Below are 24,373 nucleotides of genomic sequence, written 5' to 3'. Positions count from 1 at the left end.
TAATAGCTGTCATTTTGAAAATCTTCTTAGATAAAATGATGTACTAAAATGAAAGTTGTGTTGAGAGTTGTTTCTTGCACCATGCTTCATTAGAGACTTAAAAATGAAGCTGGTATATCTACTTTTTGAATGCTATATAAAAGCATGTGTAGTTAAATTCACATGTACTGCCTCTTCCAAAAAGCACTTTAAATGCTACACTGAAATTTCTATTAAGGTTTTCAGGTAACTTTTTTTTTAAAAGGAATGCACACCTTTTCTTCATTTCTGATTTTAATTTCCTTTCTCCCTCTCCGTTGCTCGATTTGCCAAACCAAGCCCTATTCAATGGATGAGATCAAGCAGACAGGCTGCTAAATGGTTATCTATTTATGACATGAACAATTTGATTGTAATTCTATTTTAATTTTAATTCAAAATGTTAACATAACAATACATGATCAAATTGTTATTTTAAGGCATTGTTCTTATCTCACTAAAAACAGTTCTACTTAAAAAAAGGACCATACATACATAACAGAAGGTTTCAGTTAATTACTATTCAACACATGGCTCCTTGTTGATGGTATATACATAAACACACACATGAAAAAACCCAAAAGAATTGTGGATGCTGGAAATCAAACAAAAACAGGAATTGCTGGAAAAGCTCAGTAGGTCTGGCAGTATCTGTGGGCAGAAATCAGAGTTAATGTTTTTCTGATTTCTCTACACACAAACAACTTGGAACTACACAGTACCTTGTCCCCTTTAGCATTTGCTACTTTCTATCAGTAATTACATACAAAATATTGAGAAACCATTTTTTTAAAAATAACAAACTGAATATATACAATCTACAACACAGAAACAGACAATTCATCCTAGCTGATCCACACCTCACGTGAGCATCCTCCAATTCTAATTACTTCTTTCCCTTGGTCTCCCCACTACAGTACTTGAACTAATATTAAGAACAATGAAATAATCCTTCTGGGGGTTACGTTAAGAAACAAGAGAGAAACGTAGAAACAGGAACGGGAATAGGCCATATGCCCTTTTGATCCTGGTCTGCCATTCCCTATAATCATGGCTGATCATCCTATTCAGTAACTTGTTCCCACTTTCAGCCCACACCCTTTGATAGCGCTAAGAATTATATCAACCTCCTTCTTGAAAACATTCAATGGTTTGATTTCAACTGTTTTCTGTGGCAGAGAATGCACCACTCAATGAAAAAATTTCTCCTCACTCCTAAATGGCCTATCCCATATCCTTAGACTATGACCCTGACTCAAGGCTGAACAATGCTGTACAAACAATATACAATATACACCATCTTCAATTTGGGGCATCGCTAAAATTGCTTCATGCATTAGTGAAGCTGCAGATTACAGCAAAATTCCTCCAGTTGTAAGAAAAATGAGCTATGTTTAGGATGAGAAGTGCAACTTTCTAGATTGAAGTAAATAAAAGTTTGCTGGGATGGGGGAACCTATATAAAACATTTGAACGATTTACATACATTTAATCCAGAATATTTCATATAATGCCAGGAAAATTGCACCAGTTGAAATACATTTAAATTTGTTGGAAACTCAAAACTATCATGAAGTTCTTACTGAAAAGATAAACACTTAGAATAAACTGCCAGAAAAGAGAGCAGACAAAATACTTTTAGGTGCATTCAAAATGCTTCTAGATGCTACAACTGTGCCTTCAATTCGACATGGCCATTTCTTATTCCTGACTTTCGTTATGTACTTATTTCTGTTTCTAAGAAATGGACAGTGACATATCAGGCTTAGGTTACTGTAGAAATATATTTATAAATGAAGAACATGTAAATGGCATCAAAAGTACAAAGAATACTCAGGGATGGAAGGTATAAAATTATTTAAAAAAGCATGCTCTGACAAGTGTGTTGAAATAATGTATTAGACAAATAAAAACAAAAATGAAGTTCAAGTAACTTGTATGTACTGTACTCAGAATAAGATTAATTTTATCCTACAAGTCTTTATACTAATGAAGTTCATCTTGTTGACTCACATTATAAAATGTATTAATGATACCGAACTAATGTTTTCTGAAAGTGCCAGTTTGATCATAGGTTTTAGCGACCTCTAATATTATTTTAGAAAGAATGTCATGAATGCATTTTATTTCCTATAAGCTTTACAGCTTGTACTTTAAAAAATATCTTTTAAAGTTGATACTCCATCATACCAACAAGTGTCAAAAGACAATATTGTTAAATTATAATTCAATACAGCTTGATTAGATCGATTTTAAATTGTCTACACAAAACTCTACTGCTAGAAATATGTATAATTTCAAACATGTTGCCACTGAAGCCTCTTAGTAGTTGCATCTAAATAACAAATAAAAAGTTCAACGTATACAATTCTAAACACAAACAGGAAATAGAGAATTTGCAACAGAACCAAGACTCACAGTAACTAAAACTTCATTAGCAAGATGTGTGCATTGTACCAACTCTTTGATTAGCATGTCAGCAAATTCACATTATGCTTAACAATACTGTCCTCCAGTAGCCTTAGGCTTCAGTATTCAACCAAAAGGTTATCATGCATAACTTTTAAAAAAGAAAATGCTTTTCTTTTTAAGAAGAAATTCAAGGATAGGACTATTTTAAGGATATATCTATCGCTGTATATAATTTCCTTTGAAATCAAGTGGAATAAAATATTACATTACTTGTAGTAGCAACAAATCCAGGGTTATTTCCTTCTGAAAGTAGAGCTAGCACCTTGTTGTCTCGGATTCTCCAGCATCTGCAGTTCCTACTATCGCTCTTTCTGAAAGTAGTCGTGCTTCCCCCAAACTGTTTTTATTTGTTTCCAGCATGATGGTACAGAACACTTAACATGTGGAATAGTTAAAATAAGGATGAAAGCACAAGTCTACATCAAACACTTCAAAGATGTAAATTTGTGCTGGATACATCACTTGTCTTCTTTCTTGTTACAGTAGTTTTATTTTTATTTTATTTAAATTCTTTCTTACCAATTGGTGCAATTGAGCTGCGCTGTTTATGCTCAACACATTCTTCGATTTCTCCCTTCCTCGTGTACTTAGTTACTTTCAACTTAAAAGCATTTATATTATTCATCTCAATTATTCAGCAGGTTTTCAAGTTCCAAATTCTAAATATTTTGTGGGTAAAGAACATTTCCCTAAACTGGATTTATTAGCTACTAACTTATACTTATGACCATTTGTTTTGGGCTTCCCCAGTTGTGAAAAGGTCTTCGACATCTTAATGCAAGAATTAGATTAAAACCCTGAAAGTGTTTTGTAATTCCAGAAACCACAGTGTACTGGATTGGTAACTGCCTCCACAATATTCAAAAATAAAATATTTAATCACTGGAAAAATTACCAATTTCCAAAAAGATATACACTATCACATTCTTATTTTTCAAGCATCAAAGTATTCCCATTTTTGATGTTCTGCTGCTTTGCAGTGATCAGGTTTAAACCAGATACATCAACTGTTTGGTCAGAGCATTGCCATGGGAATGCAAAGGGAATTAGCTGTTTCTGTAAGCCTTTACTCAGTTTAAAAAAAACATTCCTGGAACATATTTTTCCTACAAAGAACAGAGCCCTGTGCATGAATAAATGTAGCTTCTAGCACGCGAAATTGAATTACTGCGAGCCAGACGGATAACTTTAAATTGGTTTCCAATGTAATTCTTAGTGGTCAGAATAATTTAACAAATCAAATCTAATGTTGAATACCATGTAACACAGATTTACGAGTGTGATCAGATTCTGCCTGCTGATGGTCAAAGGGAGAGGTTGTTTTATGTGGTCTGGCAGTTGTTGGGCCAGACTACCTGCCTACATATTTGTCATGACAATGGTAATGACTCAAAAACCACATTGTTCATGTGTGTAGTCCACAGAACATCTTTTTGGCTTGACAGTAAGATCGGGGAGGGGGGGTTAGTGGAAAATACTGCTGGTGTTTGCAACAAAATAGCAGCATAAGACGGCTAGCTTTATGATAAAATGTTCAAACAAATATAATAATGAACTGTTTGCAGAAAATTGACCTCCTTGACAACTGAATAGCTTGCTTTGCCATTTCAGACGACAGTTAAGAATCATTCATATTTCTGGGAGTCTAAAGTCACACACAATCCTGACCAAGTAAGGCAGCTGATTTCCTTCCCCAAAGGACAATTATATGGGTCTTTACCAATAATCCAGTGGTAATATGGTCACTACTACAGGTACGTTTTTTTGTAAATCCCACGTTGATTCAGCTACCAAAATTTAAATTCCCCATCTTCTGGGATTTCGACCAGTGTCTTCAATTCATTAGTCCAGTCTCTGGATTACTAGTTCAGTAACTTAATCACTACACGACTGTTCCTTTGTAATGTTTCTCTCATGTTCCATATACTTGAATGAAAAATAGTATTTAGCAAGTCTCAACAGCTTACAGATATTGCAACTAATAAGAAGCAATTCAAACTTAAGACATCGTTTCTATTTCATTCCTTGCCCTTTTTTTAAAAATTATGTTCAGTTATATTCTATTAGAAAAAAATACCATCAAGATTCATCGACATAAACTGCTAAATATACTATATGCCTAATCAAAGAGCTGGATAAATTCAGCAAACATCAGCTTTACATCTGAATATTAGGGGGTATTTGAAAGCAGGTCCATTATCTACTGCCACCCTAATTGAGAAGATAAGCCAGGTGGGAGGGAATATGGAGTTCCTGGTCCTGATGGGTAGCATCCAAAATCACTGTTGCCCTGAGGTGGAAAGTTCTCCAGAGTTGCAGCTGAGTGTGACTGGAAAAAAATAATATATTGTAACTAATTGTAACGGAGGGTGCTAACAATATTTCTTCTATGAAAAGTATGCTGATTAGCTGTTCAATTTCTACATTAGTACTGGTTGCACTCTGTTGTGACTGATTACCTACGCAATACATGTTAATCAGACTACAAACTTAATTGCATTTAATTTTACACCTTTACCTAGATTTGAGCAAAAGCAAAACCTTGTATCTGTCATACGGCAAGCTACCTCAAGTATCTAGCCTCCAAATTCTAGCTTCATTGGCATCTCCTTCATCTTAATCTATTTATTAACATACATTCATTTGCAGGATGTGGGCATCACTGATTAAATCAGCATTTACTGTCTGTCCCTAACTACTCAGAAATCTTCTTGAAATACTGCAATATATGGAATGTAGGGACCCTCAGTGCTGTTCGGAAAAGTTCCAGGCTTGTGACCCAGTAACAGTGAAGATACAGTGATACAATTCCAAGTCAGAATGGTGGGTGGCTTTTACAGGTTGGCAACCTATAACCATCGGGGTTCCACAGGGATCAGTGCTAGAATTGCAACTGCTAATGATATATATTAATGACTTGGAGAAAGGAAGCAAATTTACTATAGCCAGAATACAAAGTTGTTCATTTTGGAAGGGAGAACAAAACAACAGAATATTATTTAAATGAAGAAAAACTGCAGAGATGCAACACAAAGGGAATTGGGGAAATTGTGCACAAATATGGAAAGCTAGTGACAGGTGTAGCAGGCATTCAGGAAGGATAATGGAATGTTGGCCTTATTTCAAAGGAGTTGGAGTATAAGAGTGGGGAAGTCTTGCTGCAACCCCTTGTACAAGGCACTGGTGAGACCACATCTGGAGCACTGAGAGGAGTTTTGGACTCCTTATTTAAGGACATACAGCAAACTTTGTTTTAACCGGTACTATATGAACAGGCACCTTTGATAAACCGGCAAAAATTTTATACCTCAAATACCGTGATGTTTACTGTATTCGTATGTCCAATTATTATAGTTTAAATTTATTTACCTCAATGTAACTATCCTTGTTGTTCAATCAAATGGCCACAAGAAATATCAACAGTTGATTGAATCTCGAGTCAATTTCTCTTCAAAAACAGCAATATACGGCAATGTCCAAGTAGTCAGTTGAGGGTGCAAGTTAGTTTTATTTAAGGCAGTTACATTATTTAGTGATTTATGATGTAAATAAAGTATAACAGTAACGTGTATACCCCTGCATTATGTTTCTATGACTTAGTGTGTGTTTTTACATCATTTGTGCAAACCTCTTGATTATCTGGAATATTTGATCAGCACACTCCTGGACCCAAAGGTGCTGGTTAATAGAAGGTTTATTGCATATTATTTCACTGGCAGCAGTTCAAAGAAGATGCATTAGGATGATCCTGGTATCGAGGGATTGCCTTATGAGCAAAGATTAAAGAGGCTGCAATGTTACTCGTCAGAATTTAGAAGAATGAGGGGGAATTCTTTGAAACATATAGAATAACAGAACCCCTACAATGTGGAAGCAGGCCCTTTGGCCTGAGTCCACATCAACCCTCTGAAGAGCTTCCCGAACAGACCCACTCCTTCTACCCCATCCCTGCAATCCTGCATTTGCCGCAGCTAATCCACCTAGCCTGCAGATCCCTGGATACTTTGGGCAATTTAGCATGGCAAATCCACTTAACCTGCAACATTGTTTGGACTATGGGAGGAAACTGAAGCACCTGGAGGAAACCCATGCAGACATGGAGAGAATGTGCAAACTCCACACAGACAGTTGTCCAAGGCTAGAACTGAACCTGGATTCCTGGCGCTGTGAGGCAGCAGTGCTAACCACTGAGGTACCATGCCATCTCCATTAAGGGGCTTCACAGGGTAAATGCTGAGAGGATGTTTCCCCACATGGGAGAGTCTAGGACAACAGGGCACAGTCTCAGAAATAAGGGATAGCAATTGAAGACTGAGATGGAGGAATTTCTTCTTTCAGAGAGTTGAGCGTCTTTGAACTCTTTGCCTCAAAGAGCTGTGGGGGTAAAATCCTTGTTTATATTTAACATAGATAAATTCTTGATCAGTTCAGGAATCAAAGCTAATTGAGAAAGGGCAGTAAAGTGGACGTGAGGTGTGTTGGATCAGCTGAGATGAATGGCACAGCAGCTCGAGCGGCCGAATGGCTGACTCCTGTTTCTATTTCTGAAGGTCTTTTGAAGGGAAACCAACAGGTGATGCCATCCCCATGTATCTGCTGCCCTCATCTTTCTAGATGATACAGGTTGTGGGTTTGGAGCCTTAGTGAACTGCTGCAGTATATCCTGTTGATGGCACGCACTGCTGCCCACGTGTCGGTACTGAATTAAAATGAATGCTTAAAGTGCTAAATCAGATGCCAATAAAGTAGGCTGCTTTATCATGGCTGGTGTCAAGCTTCTTGAAAATACAGGATCCTGGGCTTTATTAATGGGAGCACTGAGTACAAGAGCAAGGAAACTTACAGTAAACCTGTACTGAATGTTGGTTTAGCTTCAACTGGAATAATGTATCCACGTCTTGGTACCACACATTAGGAAGAATGTGAAGGTGTTAAGAGAGCGCAGAGAAATCTCACAAGAATGGTGTTTGGTCATGTACATAGGCAAGAGAAACTGGAACAGTTACTCAGAGAAGAAGTTGAGGAGAGGTTTGATAAAGGTAATCAAAATCATTGAGATGTCTGGACAGTAAATTGGGAAAAACAGCTTCCAGTGGTTAAAACACTGATAACCAGATTTAAGGTAAAAGAACAAAGTAGCATGAAGAAATGGTTTTTCACACAGCGAGTAGTTAGGATATGGAATGCACTGCCCTAGTGTGGAGGCAGGGTCAACTGATGCTTTCAAGAGGAAATTCGCTCACTACTTCAAAGAAAAATAATATTTAGAGGTGCAGGAAGAAAGCAGGGAACGTGCAAACAAACATTCAGAATGACTGTTTTGGAGGCCAGCACAGACAACTGTCAAATGACATTCGTCTGTCCTGTAACTGTAACCATTCTGAGATTCAGCCTGCATGTGATGGGATTGACAAACAACTTACCAGCATTTCTTTAATAAGTATTTTATCATTTATGATTTTTAATCCCAATCAAAACTAGACTGTCAATATTTTTAAAACAGCTTAGTTTTAAGTATTTCTAATGGAATTTCATTCAAATTTTACTCAACTCTGGAAAATAATTTCCTTTAATATAATTTCGGTTAAGATTTCCCAATATTGCATTCACATCTTATATGCCTGGAGTTACAATTTACTTGATAACTTGATCTGTATTTTCAGCATATTAAAAATCAGGATCTTGCCTCTCTTTATCTTCTTTTCTTTTGCAACAGCAAGTTTAGTTTCCTTAGCCTTTCCTCATAAATTGATTTCATTCTGGAATTTTCTTTCTCTTCTTGTTGTATCTTTCCCAATGGAAAGGTAATTAAAAAGGTTCAACGCTAAAATTTTCCACTTAACAAAAGCATTCAGCGATACGCTTCGCAAATTGGAGCTACAAAATCATTTACTTTTTCAATCATTACTTTCAAAATTCTGAGGTCTAGTCTGTGTTCTACAAACATTTAATGTTTCATCTTATCAAATGAAAAATTGATCTATATGTATCTCAGATCAGGCAATCTGACGAGATTTACAATGCGAAAACATGAGAACATAAGAATTAGGAGTATGAGGTTTATATAATCATGAGAGGTAGGAATAGGGAGAATAACCAAGGTCTTTTCCCTAGGGTGGGGGGAGTCTAAAACTAGATGGCATAAGTTAAAGGAGAGGGGGATAAGATTTTAAAAGAGGACCAGAGGGGAAACATTTTCAGGCAGAGGTTGGTGCATGTATGGAATTAGCTGCCAGAGGAAGTGGAGGAGGCAAGTACAATTATAGCATTTACAAGGCATCTGGATGGTTGTACGATAAGACAGTGTGGAGCTGGAGGAGCTCAGCAGGCCAGACAGCAGAGGAGCAGGAAAGCTGACGTTTCGGGTCGGGACCCTTCGTCAGAAATGGGGGAGGCGGAAGGGAGCTCCAAAATAAATAGCCACTGAGGTCTTTCTGGAGGGCGGAAGATAACTTCAAGGTGGGCATCTCTAGAAGAGAAGAGTGCCGACCCGAAACATCGACTTTCCGGTTCCTCAAATGCTGCCTGGCCTGCTGTGCTCCTCCAGCTCCACACTTATCTCTGACTCCAGATTCTGCAGTTCTTACTATCGCTGGATGGTTATATGAATAGAAAGGGTTTAGAGGGAAATGGGCTAAATATTGGCAAACGGGACCAGGTCAGATTAGGGTGTCTGGTCGGTGCAGACGAGTTGGACTGAAGGGTCTGTTTCCATGCTGTCGACTCTATGAGTAGACTATGCAGCCCTTTGAACATGTTCTTCCATTCAATATGATGGTTGATTATCTGCCTCAAGTCCACTCTCTTATGTGCTCCCAATATCTCTCTACTCCCTGCCTCAAATATACTCAATTACAGCACATCTTCACCCCTTGGGGCAGACAATTCCAAGGAACAGAACTAACTGAACACTTCCCATTTTCTGATCTAGTGTGCATCCTAATTAATCAATACGATAATCTACAGTGTTTTATTATGTGTCATGAAAAAGTACATTTGATCACGCATTCTAATTAGTTTCAACCTCTTTGTAAATTATTCCCAAGTCAAGTCCTTTCTACTTTATTTAAAAAGACCCAAAACTGCTTTCAGTAAAGCAGTAAAGCCAATCATAGGCAATATTCCACACCCATAGTCAACAAGGATGTGTAATATAATTATAATCTCTTAACTTCTACAATCTCTACACACTGGGGGTGCGTCTGTGTGTGCCACTCCACCCAGATATTAAAAAACAACATATCATAGAAAATACGTGTGGGAGTAGGCCATTTGGCCCTTCAAGCCTGCTCTGCCATTCAATATGATTATAGCTGATCATCTACATCAGTACCCCGTTCGCGTTCTCTCCCCAAATCCTTTGATTCCTTTCATCTTAGGAACTATATCTACATCTTTCTTGCAAATCTTCAATGGTTTCACCTCAATAGGTTCCTGTGGCAGAGAATTCCACAGGCTCACCACTCTGGGTAAAAAAAATACCTCATCTCTGTCCTAAATGATTTACCCCATAGCCTTAGATTGTCGTCTCTGGTTTAGGACTCATCAGTCATTGAGAACATCCTTCCTGCATCTATTCTGTCTAATCCTGCCTAATAGGTTTCTATGAGATTCTTCCCTCATTCTTCTAAATTTTACGGAATATAGTCCAAATCAATCAAGTTTCTGCCTGTACATCAGACTCACCATTCCAGGAATCAGTCTGGTAAACCTTCTTTGCACTCCTTCAATAGCCAGAACATCCCCCCCTCAGATAAAAGTGACTAATGCTGCAAACACTATTTAAGGTGTCATCTTACCACTGCCCTGTACAGTTGCAGCAAGACATCTCTGCGCCTCTATTTGAATCTTATTACTATGAAGGCCATTTGCCTTCTTCACCACTTGTTGCAGCAACTGGCGTACAAAGTCTTCCCTTTTACCACTCTATCCTCATTCAGGTAATATCTGCCTGCCTGTCTTTGTACCAACATGGATACCCTCACAATTATCCACATTAAATTGCATCTGCCATCTTTTGCCCAGGTAGCTTGTGCAAATCACACTGATGCTTCTCTGCATCCTCCTCACAGCAAACCTTGCCAACCCAGCTTTGTCTCATCTGCAAACTTGGAGATATGACATATAGTTTCCTCATCCATATTATTAAAACACGTGACTAGCCGAGAAAAAATTCCATTTCTGCTCACTGTCCACTCATATGTATGCATCTTACCTGCAGTATAGCAGAGGGTGCAGCAGATTGCAATCCAGGAAGAGTTGCAGCACCCATAGTTGTCTGAAATCCTGGCAGAGGTACAGCATCCACATTAGACTGTAGGCCTGTAGGTGACACCATGCTCACACCAGACTGTACATTAGGGATAGAAGTGGTGCCTACAGTGGACTGGAGATCAGAAAATGAAGTAGCACCCATGGTGGACTGGATAACAGAAAGCGCAGGGGAACCTACGACAGACTGAATTCCTGGTAAAGATCCAGCACCTAGAGGCTGAAGTCCAGGTAAAGAAGCAGCACCCAAAGCAGACTGCAAAACAGGAAGAGAAGCAGCAGCCATTGCCGACTCAAGGCCAGGCAGAGAGGAGGCAGCCACAGCAGCTTGGAGACTGGGAAGGGTGACAGCAGTTGTAGTAGGTTGCAATCCAGGTAATGAGGCAGCAACCACAATAGAATCAAGTCCAGAGAAAGATGTAGATGACTGCAACCTGGGGAGAGTGACAGCAGCAGGCTGAAGCCCAGGGAGAGAGGAAACTGAATGCTGGAGTTCAGAGGGGGAGGCAGGAACTGACTGAAGCTCAGAAACAGATGTAGGAGCAGGATGGAGTCCAGTGTGGGAGGCAGCAGCAGATTGCAGTCCAGCAAGAGAGGTGGCAACAGCATGTAGACCAGCGAGAGAGGCAGCAGCTTGCAGTGCAGCTGGCGATGCTGCAGTAGATCGCAGTGCAGCTGGAGATGCTGCAGCAGATTGCATTCCAATTGGAGATGCTGCAGCAGATTGCAACCCAGCAAGAGATACTGTAGGCTGCAGTCCAGCAAGAGACGTTGAATTTCCATTAGGTTGGTGTCCACCTAGCGACACAGTAGTTTGGAGCCCATGAAGAGAGGTAACATCCGCACTAGACTGGAGTCCAGCAACAGAAACAGCAGACTGAAGTCCAGGCATCGTAGCTGCCATCACACCATTCTGGACTGGAGACAGGGATGTAGTATTCCCAGAGGAATGCATTCCTGCCAACGTTGCTGCAGTTGCAATTGACTGAAGACCAGATAAATTTGCAACAGTCATTCCAGCTTGGAGCGCAGACAGGGATGCAGGAGATAAAGTCTGATTCTGGAAAAATATAGACATTCCTGCGAAGGATAGAAGATTTGGGAATGAGTTGCTCATCGGTGGAGATGTATTGGAATTTTCACTTGTCTGAAAACCTGAGGATGAACTGAAAAATTATGATGCAAGATTAAAGCATTGACAATTAGAATTGCAACAGCAACAGGTTTTTAAAGTTATCGAGAATTACTACGATATTGGTTTTGTCCTGGAGTGTCTCAAGTGTATTCACTATTTCTACTACAGATTGATTTATTTCATGTCATTAAAAATATAAACACTATTGCATTAACAATATGGAAATCTGCAAACATAAAGAATGTAAAAATGGTGTCAGTTCAACGGAACATTTTAAAATTCATTTACCCAGAAGTATAACAATTTTCAAGCATAGAGCTCTGCAGGCTAAAAAAAATGAGCTTTTGATTTTGAGTAAAAGAACTTTACAACCTTCTTTGCTTCTTACCATCATGATATCACAAAGGGTTTTGGTAGACTGGGATAAAGTATTTTTGTCTGGCTGGAAGGTCAGTAACCAGTAAATACAGATTTAAGCCAATTGGCAGAATGATGGGGGAAGGCATGAGGAAAACAAATTTTCAGCAAATTATAAACCAGAATGCACTACTGAAAGGATTATGGAAACTGGTTCATTAGTAACTTTCAAAAAGACAAGAACATGAAAAGGAAAAATTCCATCTAGAGGAAAATTATTACTTTTCATTCAACTTGTTTATAAGGCTATGAATTGCAAATTTAAAATATGATCAATGCATCTTACTTTGGTGATTTTCTATAAGATTATGGAACTCCCTATCCTTCCAACCTTCCTGTCTTTGTATGTCAGGTATTTTAGTTTAATATTCATCTGAGCAGACATGATCTTAATTTAACATCCCATCCATAAGCTAATATCCCCAATAATGCAGCAGTCTCAGTACCACACTAGATTGGGCTGTTAACTCTTAGTGTGAGACAAAATGCACCACCATCTGCACCAAGTCACACTTAAAATTTTTTCTACAGATTTGTTCAATAAAAAGTGAAGTATTTAGTTAAGATCATAAAGTTCAAAAAAAATGATGCTTATCAACTTCCTTAATTGCCTTTTTATATAAAAGAAATAAGTCTGGGAGACGGCGCGGGGGCGGCCTGGGAAGGTGAGCTTTTCGATTGTAGAAGGTCTTGCCTTGTGTGACTGCGGCCTTTCAGTTGTTTCAGCGGCTGGAGTCTGGGAGAAAGCGCGAGGGCAGCCTGGGAAGGTAAGCTTTTCGATTATAAAAAGTCTTACCTTGCGTGATTGCAGCCTTTCGGTTGTTTCGGCGGCGGGAGTCTGGCGGGGGGTAAGGGGGCAGCCTGGGAAGGTGGGCTTTTTGATTATGAAAGGTCTTGCCTCGCGTGACTGCGGCCTTTCAGTTGTTTTGCCGGCAGGGGTCCGGGAAGGGGCGCAGGGGCTGCCTGGGAAGGTGAGCTTTTCGATTGTAGGAAGTCTTGCCTCACGTGGCTGTGGCCTTTCAGTTGTTTCAGCGGTGGGAGTCCACGAGAAAGCACGAGGGCAGCCTGGGAAGGTAAGCTTCCACCTAATAAATTTGGGAGTTAACTAATACCCGAGACACTACAGGCGTAGCGTCTCCCACCCTTCCACCTCCTCTAACCTAATAATAACGACAGAGTGTGGTGAGCAGGTAAGCTATTTGCAATTTTTTTTCCTCATCTCTTTGTTATCTTTCGGGGTGGTCACCTAGACGCCAAATCCTCTGGGAGCGGGTCGGAAGGCAAAGCCGGAGTCTGTTTGAGCATATAACGGAGTAAACTTACTGGTGCAGAGAACACTGCGAAGCTAAAAAAAAAACTAATTAATTTTAAATAATTAACTAAGTAGAGATGGCAGGCCAGGTGATGTGTTGTAACTGTATGATGTGAGAGCTCGCTGATCTCATTGAGGACGGCAGTGACCACATCTGCAGCAAGTGTTGGCTGCTTGAGGAGCTCCGGCTCAAAATTGATGAGCTGGAATCCGAACTCCAAACACTGCGGCACATCCGGGAGGGGGAGAAATACCTGGATGCTGTGTTCCAGGAGGCAGTCACACCTGGTAGATTAACTAATGTTAATTCGATCGGCGGGCAGGGACAGCAGTGTGTGACTGCGAGTGAGGCAGGTAGAGGGACCCTGCAGACAGGAACACAGGAGCCGCAGCCCTTGACATTGTCCCACAGGTATGAGGCACTTGCTCCCTGCGTGGATGAGGAACAGGGCTGGATGGATGAGTCAACTGACCATGGCACCATGGTACCATGGTCCAGGAGGCCATTCAAGAGGGGGGAGCAAAAAGATAGATTGTAGTTGTAGGGGATTCCATCATCGGGGGATAGACAGTATCCTTTGCGCGCAGGATAGAGAATCCCGCGTGGTGTGTTGCCTGCTCGGTGCGAGACATCTCTGACCGGCTTGAGAGGATACTAGAGAGGGAGGGGGAGGATCCAGTTGTTGTGGTCCACGTAGGTACCAACAACATAGGCAGGACTAGGAAAAAAAATACCTGTTTCGGGATTATGAAAAGCTAGGAACAAAATTAAAAAACAGGTCTTCAAGGGTCATAATCTCTGGATTGCTGCCCGAGCCACGTGCAAATTGGCATAGGGAGGCGAGGATCAGGGAAGTAAACACATGGCTAAAAGAGTGGTGTGGGAAAGAGGGTTTCCTTCTCATGGGGCACTGGCATCAGTTCTGGGATGGGAGGGATCTATATTGCTGGGATGGACTCCACCTGAACAGGGCCGGGTCCACTGTTCTGGCGAAAAGGGTAAATAGGGTGGTTAATAGGACTTTAAACTAGTAAGTAGGCCGGGGGGGGGGAGGGAGAAGTGAGCGTAGAGGGAGAATAACAATTAATGTAAGGCAAAGCAGCTGTTTAAAAAAGGAAGTAGACAAAAAGCAGGTAAATATAGGCTAGTTAGCTTAACTTTGGTAGTGGGGAAAATGCTTGAATCTATCATGAAGGAAGAAATAGCAAGACATCTGGATATAAATTGTCCCATTGGGAACACCCAGCATGGGTTCATGAAGCATAGGTCATGTTTAACTAATTTGGTGGAATTCTTTGAGGACATTACTTGTATGGTGGACAACGGGGAACCTGTGGATGTGGTGTATCTGGATTTCCAGAAGGCATTTGACAAGGTGCCATACCAAAGGCTGCTACATAAGATAAAGTTGCATGGTATTACAGGTAATGTATTGGCATGGATAGAGGATTGGTTGACCAGTAGAAAGCAAAGAGTAGGGGTAAATGGGTGTTTTTCTGGTTGGCGGTCAGTGGCTAGTGGTGTGCCTCAGGGATCAGTGTTGGGACCGCAATTGTTTACAATTTCCATAGATGATTTGGAGTTGGGGACTAAGTGTGGTGTGTCAAAATTTGCAGATGACACTAAGGTGAGTGGTAGAGCAAAGTGTGCAGAAGACACTGAAAGTCTGCAGAGGGATATAGATAGTCTAAGTGAGGGGGCAAAGGTCTGGCAGATGGAGTACAATGTTGATAAGTGTGAGGTCATCCATTTTGGTAGGAATAACAGCAAAATGGACTATGTTTTAAATGGTAAAAAACTGCAGCACGCTGCTGTGCAGAGGGACTTGGGTGTCCTTGTGCATGAATCGCTACAAGTAGGATTGCAGGTGCAGCAGGTAATTAAAAAGGCAAATGGAATTTTGTCTGTCATTGCTAGAGGGATGGAGTTTAAAAACAGGGAGGCTATGCTGCAGCTGTATAGAGTCCTGGTGAGGCCACACCTGGAGTACTGTGTGCAGTTTTGGTCTCCTTACTTGAGAAGGGATATACTAGCACTGGAGGGGGTGCAGAGGAGATTCACTCGGTTGATTCCAGAGTTGAGAGGGTTGGATTATGAGGAGAGACTGAGTAGGCTGGGATTATACTCATTGGAATTCAGAAGAATGAGGGGAGATCTTATAGAAACATATAAGATTATGAAGGGAAGAGATAAGGTGGAGGCAGGGAGGTTGTTTCCGCTAGCAGGTGAAACTAGGACTAGGGGGCATCGCCTCAGAATAAAGGGAAGCAGATGTAGGACTAAGGTCAGGAGGAACTTCTTCACCCAAAGGGTTGAGAATCTGTGGAATTCCCTGCCCGGTGAAGTGGTTGAAGCTACGTTGCTGAATGTTTTTAAGGCAAGGCTAGATAAATTTTTGAACAGTAAAGGAATTAAGGGTTATGGTGAGTGGGCAGATAAGTGGAGCCGAGTCTCAAAAAGATCAGCCATGATCTTATGGAATGTCGGGGCAGGCTCGAGGAGCCGGATGGCCTACTCCTGCTCCTAGTTCTTATGGTCTTATTAAATCTCACATCAGACTTAGCAGGTTAATTGAAAGACAGACAATTGCACATTTGTAGTACACATTTCATAATGCACCAGTTACATCAAAGACACCATACTCACCCAGTTTGTGGCACCACACCAGGACTACAGTTTGTGTTGGTATAGCTGGAGGTTAACCCTGTGGTAGTTGAACTATGAGTTGGTGTGCCAGCACTTCCTGATCTTACTTCACCATGAGCCTGAGACATCTGTGGTGCTGCTGATATTACAGTTGTAGTATCCTGGCATTCAGGATATGGAGGTGGGGCAGAAGAGCCACTGGATTGAGGAACACCTGCAAAAACTGAAGGTATCGAGGTGGATGTACCAAGCCTTGGAAAGGCTGGTGTTACTGGTGCTGAAGCAAAAACTAGCTGATTTGCAGGCGACTGGACAAATGTAGGTGTTGCAACAGGTGTTGCAGGTGCAGACGGGTAGGAACCAAGCGGTGAGAACACAGTCGCATGCAAGTTGGCAGCAGAGGAGTTATAGTTTAGTTGATTGGCTGGTCTGGAAAAAGCTGAAAGAAAAATATTTTTCCCTTAAAAGTTGTATTACAATAATAAATAATTACTGAAAAATATTCACTTATTAAATGCTCCTCAGCTCATCATTTTGAATTTTAAATTCTAGTACACTCATGAGTATGTCTGAACATAAATGGCTTTTAAAATAAACTTTGCTCAAACAACAAAGTGGTTCAATGACAACTCTTTAAAAAGGGCTATCAAGTTTTTTTCATCTCTATATACTTTTAGGGAACAGAGAAGATCTATCCTAGCTCCTAATCTGCAATTCATTGTTACAGGTTATTGGTATTTTGTTTACCCAGGCACCTCAAATTTCAATAATGCCTCTCAATTTCACTTGACTCCCCCAGCAGAAGAGACAGTAGCATAAGAGAAGCTCACATGTCCTGGATTCCCCAGTGTTCAGCATGTAACTGATAGAATACCAGAAATTCAGTGGTCCCTTCCCACAATGTCATCTCCTTTATTTCAGGTGTGAAATCAAAATCCTAGCTGACTGTTCAGACTGGAACACAAATACCAGGAAACAGTTATTTTTCCAGTCTCCTCAAGCAAACACCATTCAAATAAACTATATAGTTATTCACTTAATTTGTTGAATTGCTGCGTATAACTTAACTAGAGATGCCCTTTTAATAATAGAAACTAGACTTCAAACATAATCTGGAGTTAAGCGCTTTGGAACATCTTCAGGGCACTATAGGTCATTCTTTAAATGAAAAGGGTTTACACTTCAAGAATTCTGTGACCAGATATACATATCAATACTCTGAACCAGATAGTTGCTGTAAATCAGTGTTTTTACATCAATCCATGAAAGATACCATGATTTGAAGGGTTAAGATATTAGGTACATGCGAGGAACAAGCTCATGTACTGCAACCATAACCTCTTATTGCGAAATCTAAGGGCAAGATAACGAACTGCCTCTGATACCACTTTATAGACGGAACAGACCATGTCACGGAAAAGGCTAGCATGTCCTAAATAAATACTAACCAAGGCAGAAGCTAAGAGGGACACTTTCAGTCAAGTGCATAAAACAGATAAGGCAAAAGTAATCCAAATATGTACTTAGATTGAATGATGGAGCAGACTCAATGGGCCAAACAGCTTAATTGAGCTCCTATATCTTATGGTCTTATGATGTCCAGTGGCCTTTCTATGTATTAAAAAAAATTCACCTCCACAATCAAAGTGCTTTGCAGAGTCCTTCCCCTAGAAATTAAGTAAGTTCAGTACAGTTTACAACACGACAGATTACATACTGTTTCTACACTTTCTTATTCTTTATCTACTTTTCCGTTTCATTTCTAGTTATGATTTTGTTACATCTACCATTGGTATTTTAAGGCATTGCATGGGTCAAACAGCTTTGTTTCTGCTTATTATAAAACAAAGTTCATCAAATTCAACTAGCCCTCAGTGATGAATTAACCCTATATTGAGTGGTGACATAAGAAACAGAAGATTCAAATATTCAGGAGCAGTGGTTCAGAAATAAAATTTCTTTAGTTAACACTACAGAATGCTCCAAGTGCCCATCCACCTGAGTAACCAAAACACAATTTAAAAAACACAATTATATGAAAAGCAAAATTTAAAAATTGAAAATAAATTAATTCTGGTCAGACCTTGTTGAGGAGCATAGGCGGCTGGTGCTACAACTGGAGCTATGAAACTGCCCATTGGGACAAGGCCAGCTGTGTTGTATGCACCTACAGAAAAACAAACAAATATATAAATTGGGACTCATCATAGGAGTCTCATTTCCTGCATCATGCCCCTATGCAATTATTTGGAAATAAACATCCACAATTATGCCATCTGGGAAGCTATTTTTAGGTCTCGGACAATACTGAACTTGCCATACGTCCCTTCATTAATTATGAAAATTAAGTTTCAAGCCACTTACTACCATGTATGCTGATTGGACATGACATATTAACACCATGCATGCATGAAAGCTTCTTCATGCAATCTATACTGAAACTGTAAAAATGCATTCAAAGAAACAAAAACCAGGCAAATACAACACCTATTTTGCAGATGTGAAGTGATGTGTCATCCAGCAGTGCGATTACAAGCAATGGGGTGCATATTTGCAGAGAGGCAAGTGCAATTGGGGCGTTAAGCAAATCTCTGCTGTAAAAGACTGAGTAGCCTTAGGGACGAGTGTATTATGCATGCAATTACACTGTAACAAAATTTATTAATCTTTTACATCAGTCTATTGATTACTGCATCTAAGTATTCATTATAATAACTCTGTCCCAAACCGCACAACCATACGCATGCATTTTCATGCACGATGTTTTTTGTTTCTTTGCACGCATTTTTACAGTTTCAGTACAAAGAAGCTTTCATGCTTGCGTGTTCTTAACATCTCATGCCCAATAGGCATTCATGGCAGTTAAGTGGCTTGAAACTTAATTTTCAAAATTAATGAAGAGACACATGGCAAACTCTACACAGTCCAAGACCCAAACATAGCTTCCTAGATGGCATACTTGTGGATGTTTATTTTCAAATAATGTCCCCATAGGAAATTTCCCTGTATGTAATGAGTGAGGATTGGAGGCTATCTAGTTGATCCAGTGAAGTGCAACCTGCAACCATTACAGATTGAAACAAGTTTATGGACTGCTACAACAGTTTAGGACATGCTGCAATGCAAGATGCTACAATGAGCTGCAGGTCTTATTACCTGTTGGATCTTTTCCTAAATATAACTCAACAGATTAAGTGAAATTTCTCTTTTTTTTTTGAATTCCCATAATCATTTCTCAGCAGACAAAATGTTTACTGACCAAAACTCAGTAAAAACTATGTATCCTCTTATAGGACATAAGCTTATATCATGTGAAATAAAAATATTTATGTAAAAAATGAGAGATGGTTGTCTTCTCCCACTATACAGCTGAACTTTGAAGATACTGAGTGTAATGTGTTCAATTTATAGTTCAGCATTCTTCACCTTCCAGGATACAAAGTTCAATCAAGATGCGCTTAACAGAGCATCATATCTTGTTTATAAAATAAATATCCTGCTACACTAGACCTCCTCCCAAGTGAAAGGACACCTGTCATGTACTGACGAACTTATAACATTTCTAGCATCAAGATCTTGATTCTTTGGACAGAAGTCATTTTCTGATGTCAAAATAGACACAACAGCATTACTACTGTAAGATGCTTAAAGTTTTGTCAGTAAATTGATACACAAATAACTTGAGTCGTCATGACTGCATACTGTATAAATAATGTTGCCAGTGAAAACAGCTAAAGAAAAATCCGACTAAAATCTTACTTGGTGCAATAGTTGCATGTGGTTGGCAAGGAGGTATAGGGTAAGGAACAGGCTTATGAGGATTGTATGTTGCTGGAGCCTAAACAAAAAGAAAAGTTAAATATAAATATGTAGGACTCTCAATTTTTGAATAAAAGCTAAAAGGTTCCGCTAATGTATTCACAAGTATAACTTGTAGAATTTGGTATCCAAATAAAGTGTAAAACATAAAATGAATACATAATTTCAAACTCCATTTTGAATGATTTGTTAAGTATAAAACAACACTCTTTCAATCATAAATTCAATTTTAAAAGTACTGATTATGTTCATGATGTTTTTCTAGCATTTGTACTTCTTATCGATGGATAAACATGAAAACCTATATGAAAAATCACCACAATAGTTTACACTAGAAAACCAAAGATGCAAGGGGTGAGATAGACTAAAGGAGGAAAACAAGAAAGGATTGTTAGCAGTTCCAATTAGATAGCAGCATTATCACCTTTGAATCATAAAATTGTAGGTTTCCGCCCAATTAACACGATCCCCATTGACAATTATTGGAATTAGCACCTTATAGAAAAGATATTAATGCAAGCTTCAGTCTACTGCTTCAGCTGAATAGACAAGAAGCTCTTCTAGTGTCAGAGTAGGTTCAACATCATGGAATGAGGCCCTTCAGTCCACCATGTCCATGCTGGTCATCAAGCACCTATCTACTTTAGGTCCTATTTTCCAGTATGAGGTCCAGTCCTCATCAATATTACTAAAAAAATAGTTTGATGCTTCATGTAATTTTGCTTGCTTCAAGCTGACAATGAAATGTGGCAATGTTAACAATGTCTGCACTTCAGAAGCTATTCATTCTGTTAAGCAATTTGGTATGTTCTAAAGGTATGGAAAACACTCAAATGATTCATTCAAATAAAAAAGTATCCATTAATCAAAACTCTCGAGCCAACTGCAAAGAAAAGGTTCAGTTATGACCACGCAACAGATAACTCTAGTACTGGCCAAAAAATTTGTGACACATGGGAACTTAAGTGCAAAATAACTTAGACGTTAGGAATAGAAGTAACTCAAAAGTCTAAAACATTAGAGTACCAACTCACTTTACCCTGCATACAGTGTAGATGGCATTTTTTTTTCCACAATCAGCTTACAAACTGATGCAAAGAACTGACTGCCATACAAATAAATGGAGTTAAGTGTGTATGTGGGCCAATGCCACTCTTGTTTTAATAAGGATCCAACCTGATTTCACAGACACTTTCAAAAGGTCAGATACAATTTAAAATTCTCCTTAACACTGGAGTCATACCCTTAGCTATTCATCCTAACCTTGTGATCAGACACACTAACAATTTTACCAATATAGCCCACAGATCCCTTTCTGGCTCTGGTCACTTAAATATTTCCATTTAACTTATGAGTTCTTTTACCTCATCTTATGACTTTACACTATCTATGCAAAACCCTATCAGCAATCCCTCTGAATATTGATCTTGACTGTCCCAACTTCTTTGGATTGCTGCGCAAGTACTTTCACAAAACTGGCCAAACTTATCTTTCAAAGTAAGTCTGGGTAAAAGTTTGTTATACAAAGACAGGAGCACTATGCAATATAATGTACAACATATCCAGCTTCATCACTGCAGAAGTCACAAAGCACAAATATTGTTAAGTAAGCACTGAAGAAGACAAGTGTTACTTAAATGGCAAAAATATTGGCTCCATGTTTTCAAGCACAAAATTGACTGAAGGGTTGCAAGCATTCTATTCCTGCAGCTTTTCCACATGTAAAATTATTTGTTTACATTTCATTTGAAAGGAAAGTTTGAAATGTTAATTGATAGGAAATGGAGAATGTGATATAATTAGGCACCAATGTTTGGTTGAAGCTTACTAATAAAGATTCATAGCTTTTGATCCCTCTTATCAGATATGTTTTTTTGCCCATCAACGTAAACAGTGGACAATGTCATTATTTAAAAAAAATATAATTCTTGACTTTATAAATCAATGTTATCTGTACTTAGGCCTCCATACTTACTGGCTTAGAAGGTCCTAGAATACAGGTTGCTATCCCTCGGCCAACATTATAACCATCTTCATTTTCTTTCTTTACGGAAAGTGCCTGGCCAAAGAAAGTCATTATCAGTTCTTTGCATAGCAAATTTATATTTGGTTAATATGCAGTTCTATTTTACATGTCTTATTATTCGTGTAGGTATTATTCTAGATATTATAAGAGACTTCCAAAATATTCAAACATCTTTGGTACTACAATGAAAATGCAAGTAACCTGCTTAACTATATTAGTCACTCAGTTTCACAAACACAGAACCTTATAGCACAAATGTCCCAAATAATTTTACTTCCATATTTTCCATTCTCCCAAAGGGTACAATTTCATGAGTGAAAAGATGACTGAAAGGCACAAGATTCCTGTCCTTTACTGATGTCTTGGAATCTTTTCCAACATGCTGATGTCCTTGCTGGACTAAAGTTCCCATCATCAGGATGTTGCTTTACCTGTATCTTACAAATGGTCAACATAATCTTTTTTGGCTTAACCAGTAAGCAAATTAGCTTTGTAACTTTTGAAGTTTTGTCATTTTTTTCTTTTAATTAATAAAATTAATAAGTATTGACAGATGGAAATCCGTCCCAGACCTTTGTCAATACTGTTCTTAAATTGGTCCTCAAATCAAACTATTACTCAGTAAACCTTCTAACATATTTTCTAGCATGCCCATCTCCCCAACTGGGAAAACATCAACTGGAAAGAATTACAGGGCACAAATTTATGTTGCACCATTCTGCTGTAAACATTCTGTCTCTAACTATCTTGTGAGCCTTAACATTAAACGGGACAGAAATAAGATAAGCCTATGTGCATGTGTTTTTGGATAAATGCACAAGTTGCCGGATCTGTCACTCACACCCACATTTACCAGCCTTCCCTTTCCACTGTGCTCAAGTGGTAAATTCCAACTGCCCTGAAAACAGGGAAACACTAAACTGAAAATGATAATGTAACCTCTTATGACCAAGATAAACCTTTGATCAAATGTGTTCAAAGGAAAGCTTCCATACTTACTGCTAACAATCCATTCAACGCACTGGGTTTCCCTTTAGGATAGGGGTTTCCTGGAATCATTCCACATGAAGACCTTATTGCAAGAGGAGCCTTACAGCCAGCTTTAGAAGCCTTATATATATATGACATAAAAATAAAAATATCAACATAAAGAACCACATCTCTAATTCCATTTTGGAAGAGCATTATCATCGTCATAATAAATTTTCAAATTGTACTACCCTCAATTTCACAGCTAAGCTTTGGATTGTAGCTTTAAAGCAAGGTTGTTCTTGTATAGCTTAATCCTATTATAAATAATAAAAATATTGCATTACATATGCTTTGTCCAGAGGATACAATAAAATGCAATGGCTGAAGTGCTAAAGACTCAAAGTAAGTGCAAAGCTTATAGAAAGTGCACTTTCACAGGATGTGAGGATTTCAATATTAATATATGGATTTGGTAACTATTTACATATTAATACAATCAGTACATTCAGTCATCCACAACAAGTATTTCCTATGGGCTTTAAAATGTTAATTATGTCTTCAGTGTATCACTTTTGTTTACCAAAACTATCTGCTGATAGAATAAATGCTTGGAGTCTGCTCGCAGTCCCAAACTCCAGCCACCAGGTGCTGCCAATTCCCAATTTACTGGCAGTATTCCCTCCTAACCTTGAACTTAATACTCTGTATAACATACCAATTTAAAATATAATGACTTTTCTTCCTTTCTCTCTTTAAACTTTTAAAGATTGAATTTTAAATTTACTGTTCCCAATCTCTCCTCACTTTTGCTGTTCCCAATTTTTCTTCTTTCTCCTTTCTCCTTTCAAGATTCAACTTCTACAACTGGAGCATATTTCTCTGCCAGGTACACCTTGGGTTCCCAAGCTCCACACCTGTGCCTAGCCACTAAGTCATATTACTCAGCCAACATACTATTCTCAACTCTTTCATGGGACATAAGCAACATTTATTGCCCATCCCTAATTGCTCCGGAGAAACTGGTGAGTACTGTCTTGAACTGCTGCAGACCCGGCAGATAGGGATACCCAAAATGGTATTAGGAAATGAGTTCCAGAATTTTGACCTAGTGACAAGGAGGAAGAGCAACATATTTCCGAGTCAAAGTAGTTTAGGGTTCAGGCAGAAACTTACAGATGCCAGTATTTACTCGCATCTGCTGCTCTTCTCTGTATACATGCAAGTTGCTGTTGAAGCAGTCTTGGCCATTTACTGTAATTCATCTTGTAGATGCCTTGTGTGTCA

At 39.1% G+C, this 24,373-nt stretch overlaps 1 protein-coding gene across 2 annotated transcripts in view; it reads right to left on the bottom strand.

Moving 5' to 3' along the window:
- Positions 1 to 389: 389 nt before the first annotated feature.
- The window catches only part of proser1 (proline and serine rich 1), a 33,409-nt gene continuing 9,425 nt past the window's right edge, over positions 390 to 24,373 (bottom strand). Inside the window, exons 6-12 of one of the 2 annotated variants that reach the window (XM_020517047.2) lie at positions 23,117 to 23,227; positions 22,067 to 22,150; positions 20,032 to 20,110; positions 18,356 to 18,439; positions 16,273 to 16,711; positions 10,706 to 11,927; positions 390 to 4,819 (exon numbers count right to left, since the gene is read on the bottom strand). In XM_020517047.2, the coding sequence (XP_020372636.2) occupies positions 4,691 to 4,819; positions 10,706 to 11,927; positions 16,273 to 16,711; positions 18,356 to 18,439; positions 20,032 to 20,110; positions 22,067 to 22,150; positions 23,117 to 23,227 (2,148 nt within the window). In that variant the 3' untranslated portion in view covers positions 390 to 4,690. The remainder of the gene's footprint in view (positions 4,820 to 10,705; positions 11,928 to 16,272; positions 16,712 to 18,355; positions 18,440 to 20,031; positions 20,111 to 22,066; positions 22,151 to 23,116; positions 23,228 to 24,373) is intronic. The other variant, XM_020517048.2, reaches the window with a different exon arrangement.

Source organism: Rhincodon typus, chromosome 6 (genome assembly GCF_021869965.1).
Source record: "Rhincodon typus isolate 14 chromosome 6, sRhiTyp1.1, whole genome shotgun sequence".
NCBI classification, from domain to species: Eukaryota; Metazoa; Chordata; class Chondrichthyes; order Orectolobiformes; family Rhincodontidae; genus Rhincodon; species Rhincodon typus.
Note: the sequence above shows the minus strand (reverse complement) of the source record. Positions and strands in the feature narration are given on the sequence as shown.